The sequence below is a fragment of the Dendrobates tinctorius genome, unplaced genomic scaffold (assembly GCF_039654945.1).
Source record: "Dendrobates tinctorius isolate UK_male_01 unplaced genomic scaffold, ASM3965494v1 ptg000017l, whole genome shotgun sequence".
Taxonomy (NCBI): Eukaryota; Metazoa; Chordata; class Amphibia; order Anura; family Dendrobatidae; genus Dendrobates; species Dendrobates tinctorius.
Genome location: NW_027361685.1, coordinates 6,278,587 through 6,291,962, shown reverse-complemented (window position 1 = coordinate 6,291,962; position 13,376 = coordinate 6,278,587). Strand labels below are relative to the sequence as shown.

The following is a 13,376-nucleotide window of genomic DNA, read 5'->3' as shown; positions in this document are numbered from 1 at the left end:
GTGTCAGGTTCCTATAAGGTGTCAGGATGTCACTGTCTATTTCTCCATGGAGGAGTGGGAGTATGTAGAAGGACACAAAGATCTGTACAAGAACGTCATAATGGAGGGTCCCCAGCCCCTCACATCACCAGGTAATAGACAGGACTAAATACACACGGCCTATAATTATCTGTATGTAGAGAATGAATTCAGTCCCTGTATGTGTTTCCTCCAGATCTATCCAGTAAGAGGACAACACCAGAGAGATGTCCCCGTCCTCTTCTTCTACAGGACTGTAACCAAGAAGATCCCAGTGCTCCTCAGGATCTTCAGGTAGATGGAGAGAAGGTGTCAGGAGATCTCACCTATGATGTGTAGACGACTGTGAAGGTCTTGTGCTCAGTCTTGTTTTATCCACCAGTATTCTATGTTTTATACTTGTGTAATGAGAGCGGTGGAGATGGCAGGATTAGAGCTGATCATAGATGGGACTTCTCCATCTGTCTGTGACTTTTACAATATTTGTTTCAGGGTGAAGATCTGACGCATATTAATACTACAGAGACATATGTGAGAGGTGATGAGTGGTGTAAAGAGGAGATTCCCACATATGACTACCCAGGTGAGTAGTAACCACTGAATGCAGAGAAGTCACAGATTCCTCTCAGTCACCGGCTGTGGCTGCTTTATCGGTGGTGTAGTCCGGCCATATTACCATGATCACCATTTTGCCTCTAGATCACAACATTCTCCTCCACCCAAAACTGTTCAAATGACTTTGGGCATTGAAAGCCCTTTTCTATAGAACTTACAACCTGGAGGATCCACCTACTCCCTGGGATTAGTGTGAGGGTGATCCCTTAAAGCGAGATCTATATGATTGTTTGTACCTGACCCAATATAGGCCGAGTGCGCGCTTCAAGAGTCACAGCGAACACAGAGTTAGATGTCTACTCTTTTCTCAGTAAAGGCTTGCACACAACTGAAGTTTATTCTCAAGACAAAGAGACAGGAAATGGGTGTCACACAATCTTCTGAGTAGCCAGTGTCAGTCTATGATAAGTCCATTTCAGCTTCACTTCCATATATGGTATCCAGTATCTCAGCTTCTGCATTCCAAGGATTCCTTCCAGGGTGTTGCCTGAAGACACGGACGCCATCTTGGTATAGAACTGACTTAGGCTAGTTTCACACTAGCGTTTCACTGACCTGCGTCGGTCTGCGCACGGCCGCCGCTAAGCTCCAACCCAGGCAGTACCTCCTCCCGGCCGCTCCACCTATAGGCGCAAGACGCTGCATGTGACCTGCGTACCCTATCTTTAGCATTGGGTACGCAGGCCGTGCGCAGGTATGCGTTTGCTGGCGCATGCGTCCTTTTAAGGGTGCGCCGCGCGCACCAAAATGCCACATGATCCAGGATAGGGCCAAGTCTGTGATGCCAAGAAATGAGAGAATCTGTAGCAGAAGGGACTGGTCCATGGTGTCGAAGGCAGAGGACAGAGTAGTGTCGCTTGCTCTTGGCAGTTAGTAAGTCGTAAGTGACTTTAGTTAGGGCAGTTTCAGTTGAGTGATGCGGTCGGAAGCCAGAATGTAACCGGTCAAAGAGGGAAAAGGAGGAGAGGTGGGAAGACAGTTCAAGATATACATGCTGTTCCAGTAGTTTTGAGGCGTAAGGGAGGAGAGATGTTGGGCGATAGACACAGAGGATGGGTCAAGGAGGGGCTTTTTGAGGATGGGTGTGATTGAGGCATGTTTGAAGGATGAGGGAAAGACACCGTTTCTGTCCAATAACAGCAGAGTTTCCCTTTATCCTGACTTTTCAATTTGTATTAAAACCAACTAACTTCAAGGAGGATTGTGATAATCTCCAGGACAAACATTCCACCTGTGCCATGATAGATCTCTAAGCTGTGCGTGGCTGAGGGCTGTAATATACATTTATTCCCGCCTGCAGGAGATGTGTTGGCTCCAGCCCTGGTGTCATGGATTCACTCCATGTCATGAATTACATTGTTTCTGATCCTAAGGAATTCAGATTACTGCACAATCTCTCCTGAAATGGGGAGCAATATTATTATCTCTAATCTTCTGCTCAGGATCCATAGTAGCTCCAATGGTCCACCATAAATGAGGGCAACTCTGGTTTACTGTTGTGTAATCTGTATTTGTAGTTTTCAGTTAATGATATTCTCGTGCTCTGGGGCGGGACTGTGGGTGGGGCTGTGGGTGGGGCTTTATGTGGTGCTCTGATTACATATTTATCTGTATTGGCTTATGACAGGTCGCTGACCCCTCACTGACCTGCCCCCATTATTACATAATGCATATAATACCATTGATATTATTGGTGATAATGCCTATAATATTGTGGCTATTGTGAGGCTTAGAAAAAAAATCACATCCAGCAAAATGTCACCAGCGGCCCCTGTGCAGTAGCCTCTATCTCTTACTTATAGATGCTACTGTGCAGGAGCCGCCATCGCCGGTGACATTTTGCTGGATTTCATTTTTTTCTAAATCTCAAAATAGCCACGAGTCTAAACAGTGGAAATCCCCCAACAAGTGACCCCATTTTGAAATCTAACCCCCCCCAAGGAAATGTGTGGTGGGCACTTTGAACAACCAAGTTCTTCACAGAAGTTAATTACGTAGAGCCATGAAAATAAAAAATCATATTTTTTCCACAAAAAATGATCTTTTTGCCCTCCATTTTTTTTTCAAAGTGTATCAGGAGAAATTGGATCCCAAAAGTTGTTGTGAAATTCAGCCTGAGTATGCTGACACCCCATATGTGGGGGTAAACCACTGTTTGGGTGCATGGCAGAGCTCCAAAGGGAATGAGAGCAATATTGGAGGCAGATTTTGCTGGAAGTGTTTGTGGGTGACATGTCACATTGTCAGAGCCCCTGAGGAGCCAGAACAGCATAAGCCCCAAAAGTGACTGCATTTTACCAAATACTTCCCTGAATGAATTCTTCTCGTGGTGCAGTGAGCATACTGACCCCACAGCTGTTCCATAGAAAATTATACCATTGGGCAGTGAAGAAGAAATAATTACATTTTTACCACTAAAATGTTGTATTACCCCAGATTTTACATTGGAAAATAGGTAGATAGGTAAATGGTCACTACACCCAGAGATGAATTCACAGAGGGGGGTCAATTCCCAAATGGGGTCACTTCAGGGGGGATTCTGCTGTTATGGTACTTTGGAGAGCCGCTAAGTGCCAGAACAACAGAATCCCCCCTAAAGTGACCCCGTTTTGGAAATGACACCCCTCTGGGAATTCATCTATGGACAGGGGGTGGCACGGTGGCTCACCAAGGACAACATCTGCAAGGAGTTTGTATGTTCTCCCCGTGTTTGCGTGGGTTTCCTCCTGGTCTCCGGTTTCCTCCCACATTCTAAAGACATACTGATAGGGAATTTAGATTGTGAGCCCCATCGGGGACAGTGATGATAATGTGTGCAAACTGTAAAGCGCTGCGGAATATGTTAGCACTATATAAAAATAAAGATTATTATTATAGTGACCACTTTCACTACATGGATGATTTCCAGAAACACGTAGTGGAAGTTTCAGAGCAAAAATTGCAAAAATGTCATTGTAGTGCCCAATATATTGTGCCCAGCTTGTGTCTCTGGAGACCTCCCCCCACCTACCCCCGGAAATTGTTACGTCAGCTCTACTCAATTGTGTCTGTCACTAAATAATCCAAATGCTTGAATGTCAAAACAGTTCAAAAACGTGGTTCTGTGTGGACGATTGTAAAGCCGTCATGGAGGCATAAGGCTGGCAGTGATGGGCATTGTGGGTAATAATAGCGGGGATCATGCCTCATTCCTCTCTCATACACGACATCTTCTCTGGGGTTCTTTCTTGTTTCAGTTACTGGGATGAGTGCAATAAAATGTCGCTCAGTGAGTCTTCTGACATCTTCACATTCTAAAGGATTGGTGGGGACAAAATTGTCAGAAACAAGATTTTCAGTGACCTTTTCCTGATAATGAAGGAAAGTATCTGCATTTCCGGCTTTTTTGTATAACACAAAAGAATTACATGTGGCCACCTGAAACAAATACATGACTAACTTTTTATACCAGATCTATGATTTTCTTGATACCTGGTATGGCTGTAGAACCTGATCTGCAAGGTCCACACCCCATATATTTGTTGTAGTCAATGACAGACACAGGTTTTGGAGTAGTGGATCCCTGTTGGTCTGCAGTGGCCCTTGTGGCATCTGTGGGGATCGAGCTCAGGATAAAAATACTAAAGCCCTCGAAATCCACATCTCCATCTGACCCTGCACTTTCTTCGCTGTCAGAACATAAAAGTGCATAAGGCTACTTTCACACTTGCGTTTTTTTGCTGCGCGTTTTTTGCGCACACAAACGCATGAAAAAATGCATCATGCGTTTGAGTGCGTTTTTTTGCAGGTTTTGGTGCATTTTATAGAAAAAAAACGCATGAGTTTTTTTGCGCATAGGTGCGCATTGCAATGAGCACGTATACGCACCCATAGACTTTAATAGATGTTTTGCTGTAAAAAAGCGCATTGCGTGCGTATGCGTTTTTTGGGGGCAAGTCGGACGCACAAAAAAATGTAACAGGATGCATTTTGTGCGCCCGAGCGCACACTGCAAAAAAACGCGTGCGCATATGTATGCACACCCATGTTAAAGTATAGGGGAAAAAACGCATGCGTTTTTTTTTGGGCTAAAAAGCAACGCAAAAAAATGCAAGTGTGAAACCAGCCTGAGCCTCCTCTGCACTATAATACTGACGGGCCATTTTATTCATTTTTATTTTTTTACCGGAAATAGAAAACTACGACGTGATTGACGTGACCAAATTATTGGGGAAGCAATTGAGAAAAGCCTAATTCTTTAGCCCCAACACTGACCCTAACTATAGCACTAACCCTAACCTGCCTTATCTGTATTGTTACTTTATAGCACAATCGCTGACTGACACAGCTGTTGGCAGCAGCACTTGTGACACTGTTTCTCCTCTAATCTCTCACTGACAGGAGATCTGAGGAGAAGCAGCGGTTTTTATGGGGTAGATCGCCCGGGAAAGTTCACTGCTACAACAAACTCTCCAATGATTTGTCTCATTGGCTGGTGTGACGCTGACATCATCAGGACCTGAACCAATCAGGTCTCGATGAGGTCAGGGGTCACAGGAAGCGTTGTGCGCCAGAATCCCCTCTTTATAAGCAGGGCCAGTTTTAGGCAAAGTGGGGCCCTAGGCAAAGTGTAAAATGGGGCCCAAATGCTGACAGATGGCACATCACAGAGAAGCATTTTGGTTGTAGTTACATTCGCTGAGTTCAGGACGCTAAATGAGTGTGATCGTCAATATAGAAATCGTTCCACACTTGTTTCCCGGCCTCTTTCCACCATCTGAGAAAGAATGATGGGGACAGAACAATCACTATTAGATCAATCTGTCCCCAGACAGTATCATGTATGGCATCAAGCCGCACATCTACAGCTTACACCGGCGATTTGCTGCTGAGAACAATGGTTTTTGTTCCGGCTTAAACAATCCAATCACTCGATGAATATGCAGCATTTTCCTTGTTTAGTATAATACACCCCATAGTCCGCCATATATTATAATGTGCACCACAGTCTTCCATATTGTAAAATGCACACCCCATAGTCCTCCATATAGTATAATACACTCCCCATAGTCCTCCATATAGTATAATACACTCCCCATAGTCCTCCATATAGTATAATACACTCCTCATAGTCCTCCATATAGTATAATACACTCCTCATAGTCCTCCATATAGTATAATACACTCCCCATAGTCCTCCATATAGTATAATACACTCCCCATAGTCCTCCATATAGTATAATACACTCCCCATAGTCCTCCATATAGTATAATACACTCCCCATAGTCCTCCATATAGTATAATACACTCCCCATAGTCCTCCATATAGTATAATACACTCCTCATAGTCCTCCATATAGTATAATACACTCCTCATAGTCCTCCATATAGTATAATACACTGCTCAGTCCTCCTCAGTCCTCATAGTGCCCCATATAGTATAATACACCACCATAGTCATCTATGTAGTACAATTCACTTCCATAGTATAATGCACCCCATAGTTCTTCATATAGCATAATGTATTCCCCATAGTCCTTGATACAGTGTAATGCAGCCCACATATAGTATAATGCAGCCACCCCATAGAGCATAATGCAGCCACCCCACAGAGTATAATGTAACCCCCCATAGAAAAAAAATGCAATCACCCCTCATAGAATATAAATATAATACAGCACCCCATAGAATATAATGTAGCCCCAAATAGAATATAATACAGCCCACCTCCCCATAGAATATAATGTAGGTCCTTCAAAGAGTATGATGCCATCCTCCCTCATAAAATCTAATACAACCCCAATAGAATATAATGTAGCCCCCCATAGAATATAAAACAGCCCCCCATAGTATATAACACAGCTTCCCCATAGATTAAAATATACCGCCCATAGTATATAACACAGCCTCCCCCCATAGAATATAATATACCCCCAATAATATATAACCCAGCCCACATATATAACCCAGCCCACATATATAACCCAGCCCACATAGTGTATAGCATAGGCCTCATAGTATATAGCACAGCCCGCATAGTATATAGCACAGCCCGCATAGTATATAGCACTGCCCATATAGCACAGCCCTCATAGTATATAGAACAGCCTGCATAGTATATAGCAAAGCCCCCATAGTATATAGCACAGCCAGCATAGTATATAGCACAGCCCGCATAGTATGTAACACAGCACGCACAGTATGTAACACAGCCCGCATAGTATATAGCACAGTCCACATCTTCCCCCCCCGAGAATGGCCCCAAAGTCCAGTAGTCACTGTTATAGTAAAAAAAACACTATCCTCACCTCTCATGCCTGCGCTGCTCCTGGCTCTTGTCTCAGCAGCTGCCGATGCACTGCCTGGCACACAGTGAGTGCGCGATGACATCATCGCGCAGAGGCAGAGCGGGGAATGATGGGAGAGGGAGCATCAGCTAACACTCTCTCCTCCAGCATTGCTTAGAACTGTACCAACAGATGCCGGTATAGTTCAGTGTGGTGGTGGAGGGGGGTCAGTGCTGGCAGCTGGCGGGCTCCCCTGCCTCACAGGCCCCATTGCATCTGTGTGATGTGCTGCTAGCTGGGGGCCCCTGGGGGAACGGGGGCCCTAGGCAGATGCCTGGTCTGCCTGCCCCTAACGCCAGCCCTGGCTATAAGGTGCGTGGGGTTCCCGATCAGCACGATAGGCAACTGTTAGGTGGATTCATAACTGGCTTAGTGATCGGACCCAAAGAGTGGTCCTAAATGACTGCACATCCAGTTGGAAGAATGTCTCAAGTGGGGTACCACAGGGCTCTGTCCTGGGCCCTGTATTGTTCAACATCTTTATCAACTATTTAGATGAAGGAATTGAGGGTAAACTGATTAAATTTGCTGATGACACAAAGCTAGGAGGGATAGCTAATACTAGAGAAGAGAGAGAGAGGATTCAAAAAGATTTAAATAAACTGGAGAAGTGGGCAGCAACAAACAGAATGGTTTTTAACAGGGAAAAATGCAAAGTACTACATCTGGGCAATAAAAATAAAAAAAGCATATACAGAATGGGAGGAATAGGGCTAAGCAACAGCTCATGTGAAAAAGTCTTGGGTATACTAATAGATCACAGACTGAATATGAGTCAACAGTGTGATGCAGCAGCAAAAAAGGCAAATGCAATTCTAGGATGTATTAACAGAAGCATACAGTCTAGATCACGTGAAGTCATTATTTCCCTCTACTCCTCTTTGGTCAGACCTCATCTGGAATATTGTGTCCAGTTTTGGGCACCACATTTTAAAAAAGACATCAACAAACTGGAGCAAGTTCAGAAAAGAGCGACCAGAATGGTGACCGGTCTGCAAACCCTGTCTTATGAGGAAAGGTTGCAGGATTTGGGAATGTTTAGCTTGCAAAAGAGAAGACTGAGAGGAGACTTAATAACTCTACAAATATCTCAAGGGCTTTCACATTGTAGAAGGATCAACTTTATTCTCATTTGCACAAGGAAAGACTAAAAGCAATGGGATGAAACTGAATGGGAGGAGACACAGATTAGATATTAGAAAAAACTTTTTGACAGAGTGATCAATGAGTGGAACAGGCTGCCACGAGAGGTGGTGAGTTCTCCTTCAATAGAAGTCTTTAAACAGAGGCTGGACAGACATCTGTCTGGGATGATTTAGCGAATCCTGCTTTGAGCAGGGGGTTGGACCAGATGGCCCAGGAGGTCACTTCCAACTCTACGATTCTATGATTCTATGAAACCTCCGACCATAGGCAAATGTCGGCTCTGCACAAAGCCCTGCTAGTGCTGACGTTTATCTACCGTTGGCAGTCATGAAGCGGTTAAGTTAAGGGTACCATCATTTCTGTCCAGGCCTATTTCATGAGTTTAATTTTTTTCATTCTGTGGAAGCATGGCTGGAAAGCAATGTCTGACTTTCATTTGTTCATTTTCATAGATTTTTGATTTATTATTACTTTTGTAAGATTCAAGTTATTTCTGTGACCATTGTGGGTTTTTCTGTAACTAAATGAGGGGTACCAGCAATTTAGACCACGTGTGTAGGAGGAGTGAATATTTTGACTCCACAGCCACTTGCCGGAAATTAACACTTAGTGGATGTTGGAGAGGGAAAATTACACATTTGCCATTTTCTTACCCAGCACATAGTGCCCAGATTGTGCTCCAGGAGACACCGCAAATTAAGTGGATTCTTCTCACTATAATATTGCTAAATACAGGGATCCTAAATGTTGTTTGCGCACACTGCAAGACTCCGAAGTGAGAGCGGATTTTGCTGGATTGGTTTATGGAAACCTTGTTGCTTTTCAACAGCCTTTGAGCCACTAATAGTGCGGGAACCTCTGTTTCTCCATTGACAGATGATGGACCTGAGTGGGGACTTGTTTTTTGTGAGATGAGAATTGGTATTATTTTCGCCTACATAACATTGATTGGTTTCTTTTTATTCGATATTTGGGAGGCAGAATGAACAAACAGTTGAACACCGCACACTACTGGTTCATCCAACAAGGTTTTCTATTAGACTGTGAACTGTCATTGTCTTGGTAAATAATTAAAGTTTTTTACATAAACTGTCTGTAAAAATGGCAAGCTAAGTAGAAATGTTCAAAAATATAAAACTCAAGGATATTTTATTAGAAAATAATAATTGTTTTTTATCTTAGCAGATGACTGTACCAGGAGATCAGAGGGACAGCTGACATCTTCAATTTTCAAATCTGATGATCTTGAGATCCTACAAGATACAACTGAAGTGATTGCTGTTACTCCAGATATACCATCATCCATTCACAGGAAAGATCTCTTATCTGATCCTATGAAACAGGTCCCATCTTCTGATTCATTACTGACTACTAAGGAAAATCAAAGTCACAAAAGAGGCATTAAAAAACAAACTGCTCCTAAAGCAAAGAAGTCATATTCATGTTCAGAATGTGGGAAATGTTTTACATGGAAATCACATTTTGTTAGGCACCAAGGAACTCACACAGGGGAGAAGCCTTTTTACTGTTCAGAATGTGGGAAATGTTTTAGCCGGAAAGTGCTTCTTGTTACACACCAGAGAACTCACACAGGGGAGAAGCCTTTTTCATGTTCAGAATGTGGGAAATGTTTTAACTATAAGAGGGATCTTGAGCAACATCAAAGAATTCACACAGGGGAGAAGCCTTTTTTATGTTCAGTATGTGGGAAATGTTTTAGCCGGAAAGTGCTTCTTGTTACACACCAGAGAATTCACACAGGGGAGAAGCCTTTTTCATGTTCAGAATGTGGGAAATGTTTTAAACATAAAGGGAATCTTGAGCATCGCCAAAGAACCCACACAGGGGAGAAGACTTTTTTATATTCATAATGTTGGAATAGTTTTAACCAAAACTGAATCTTCTTAAATGGGTTGTCTCTTGTCATTCCTCATGTTTGCTGACAAAAGGATAAAACTAAACTTTATTAATTCCAAATGTAAAACTACACCCATAATTCACCCCCTGAAAGTTAATCAGTAGGTGACTAAGAGAAAAAATATGTACCCCACAGTTCAGTGTATAGGGTGAGGTGACGTATACACACTCACTCTCCAAGCCTCTCATCTCTGAGGGTTTCATCGTCCTCTCCAAAGGCGACTCATCAGGAGACTCTTTAATATTGAACTATATTCAAGCGAGACTAGACAAAAAAACCCTGAAACTATATACTGTGTAAGTTTATAAGCCCCTCCAGTGTCAGGAATAGATAGTATGTGACAATACAGTATAATTCTTGTGATTTTCTCCTATAGGGACTGCCCTAGTTTGGTAATGTAACTGCTGTTAATTAGTAGTGCAGACAAATTGTCCTAGACTAAACTCAGTCTTCAGACGGCCCAATATGTACCACTCAGGGAAAACTTACCTGCTCCAAAGATCATTAGCAGCTTCTAACTAATGGCCATGCTGCGGTCTGTCAGGGAATGAGTGCAATATCGTTATAGAGACTAGGGATATGTGCAGTCATAATGTCTGGGAGATCTGTGCCATTATTTAGTATGAATATGGAAATTATCTCTGAAAGGTAAGTGTTCCCTGAGCGGTATATACGGGATTGTCACATACTATCTATTCCTGACACTGGAGGGGCTTATAAACTTACACAGTATATAGTCTGAGGTCGCCCAATATGGGGCTAGTTTTCTGATTGTTTCGGTTAACATGATACATGATTTTAGGGTTTTCTTCGTCTAGTCCCGCTTGAATATAGTTCAATATTAAATAGTCTCCTGATGAATGAATGAATCCAGTGAATATTCATGCCAGCAGGAAGCCGGTGGCTGACACTGCGCGCTACTGAAGAGCAATGAATGCTCACTGCTCTCTGTGCGCACAGTCCCGGTGAGTACTCCGGCAGCTGCGCTCTGCTTGAGAACAACGCATGACGTCCCTGCCATGTGCTGCTTACAGGCATAAAGCAGTTGCTGGCATTGGAGCAGACGCTGTGAGGGAGCGCAAGGATAGGTAAGTGTAATGGGTTTTTTTTAATGTCTTCTGATGGGGCCATGCATACCCGGATGGGGGTGGTGGCCAATTATAAGGATTGGGCCATACATACCAGGACCACAATGGGGGCCAATCATACCATAATAGGGATGGGGCCCTGCATATCAGGATAGGGATGGGGCCATGCATAATAGTATAGGGATGAGGGCGATAATTACTGCCAGGATAGGGATGAGGAGGCATGCATAATAGGATGGGAATGAGGAGTCATGCATACCAGGGTAGGGATGAGGGGGCCATGCATACCAGGATAGGGATGAGGGGGTCATGTATACCAGGATAGGGAAGAGGGGGTCATGCATACCAGGGTAGAGATGAGGGGGCCATGCATACCAGGGTAGGGATGAGGGGTCCATGCATAACAGGGTAGAGATGAGGGGGCCATGCATAACAGGGTAGGGAAGAGGGGGTCATGCATACTAGGGTAGGGATGAGGGGGCAATGCATACCAGGATAGGGAAGAGGGGGTCATGCATACTAGGGTAGGGAGGAGGGGGCAATGCATACCAGGATAGGGATGAGGGGGCCATGCATACCAGGATAGGGATGAGGGGTCCATGCATACCAGGATAGAGATGAGGGGGCCATGCATACCAGGATAGGGAAGAGGGGGTCATGCATACCAGGGTAGGGATGAGGGGGCAATGCATACCAGGATAGAGATGAGGGGGTCATGCATACCAGGGTAGGGATGAGGGGGCAATGCATACCAGGATAGAGATGAGGGGGCCATGCATACCAGGGTAGAGATGAGGGGGCCATGCATACCACAGTAGGGATGAGGGATCCATGCATGCCAGGATAGGGATGAGGGGGCATGCATGCCAGGGTAGGGATGAGGGGGCCATGCATACCACAGTAGGGATGAGGGATCCATGCATGCCAGGATAGGGATGAGGGGGCATGCATGCCAGGGTAGGGATGAGTGAGGGATCCATGCATACCAGGGTAGGGATGAGGGGGCCATGCATGCCAGGATAGGGATGAGGGGGCCACGCATGCCAGGATAGGGATGAGGGGGCATGTATGCCAGGATAGGGATGAGGGGGCATGTATGCCAGGATAGGGATGAGAGGGCATGCATGCCAGGGTAGGGATGAGTGAGGGATCCATGCATGCCAGGGTAGGGATGAGGGATCCATGCATACCAGGATAGTGATGAGGGGGCATGCATGACAGGATAGGGATGAGGGATCCATGCATACCAGGGTAGGGATGAAGGGGCCATGCATGCCAGGATAGGGATGAGGGATCCATGCATACCAGGATAGGGATGAGGGATCCATGCATGCCAGGATAGGGATGAGGGGGCATGTATACCAGGGTAGGGAAGAGGGGACCGTATATACCAGGATAGGGGATATTAAGTAAAGAATTTACTACATTTTTTACCTAATTTCCTCCTCTAAAACCTAGGTGCATCCTATAGTCCAAAAAATACAGTATATATATTTTTTTTTCTCAGTGAGCTCATTCCTCATGTTTGGCCTCAATAAAATAAAAACACACATACTCCACTGGCGTGCCAGTGGCTGACACTGCGTGCTACTGAAGAGCAATGAATACTTACTGCTCTCTGCAATGAACCGTCCCGGTGAGTACTCTGGCAGCTGTGCTCTGCTTGTGAGCATTGCATGACGTCCCTGCCATGTGATGCTTACAAGCATAAAGCAGTTGCTGACACTGGAGCAGACGCTGTGAGGGAGCGCAGGATAGGTAAGTGTAATATTTTGTTGTTTTTTTTAATGTTTTCTGATGGGGCCATGCATACCAGGATGGGGGTGGTGGCCAATTATAAGGATTAGGCCATGCATGCCAGAACCGAGATGGGTGCCAATCATACCAGAATAGGGATGGGGGCCCTGCGTACCAGGACGAGATGAGGGCCCTGTATACCAGGATAGGGATGGGGCCATGCATACTAGTATAGGATGAGAGTGATAATTCCAGCCAGGATAGGGATGAGGGATCCATGCATACCTGGGTAGGGATGAAGGGGCCATGCATACCAGGGTAGGGATGAGGGGGCCATGCATACCAGGGTAGGGATGAGGGGGCCATGCATACCAGGGTAGGGATGAGGGGGCCATGCATACCAGGATACGGGATATTAAGTACAGAATTAACATTTTTTGCTTCAATTTTTTTCCTAATTTCCTCCTCTAAAACCTAGGTGCGTCCTATAGTCCCAAAAATACGGTATATATATCTTTTTTTCTCAG

At 44.7% G+C, this 13,376-nt stretch overlaps 1 protein-coding gene across 1 annotated transcript in view; it reads left to right on the top strand.

The window, feature by feature from the left end:
- Positions 1–13,376, top strand: part of LOC141082416 (uncharacterized) — a 197,179-nt gene that overhangs the window by 49,695 nt on the left and 134,108 nt on the right. The window contains exon 4 of the mRNA XM_073566356.1: positions 8–131. Within this exon, the coding sequence (XP_073422457.1) occupies positions 8–131 (124 nt within the window). The remainder of the gene's footprint in view (positions 1–7; positions 132–13,376) is intronic.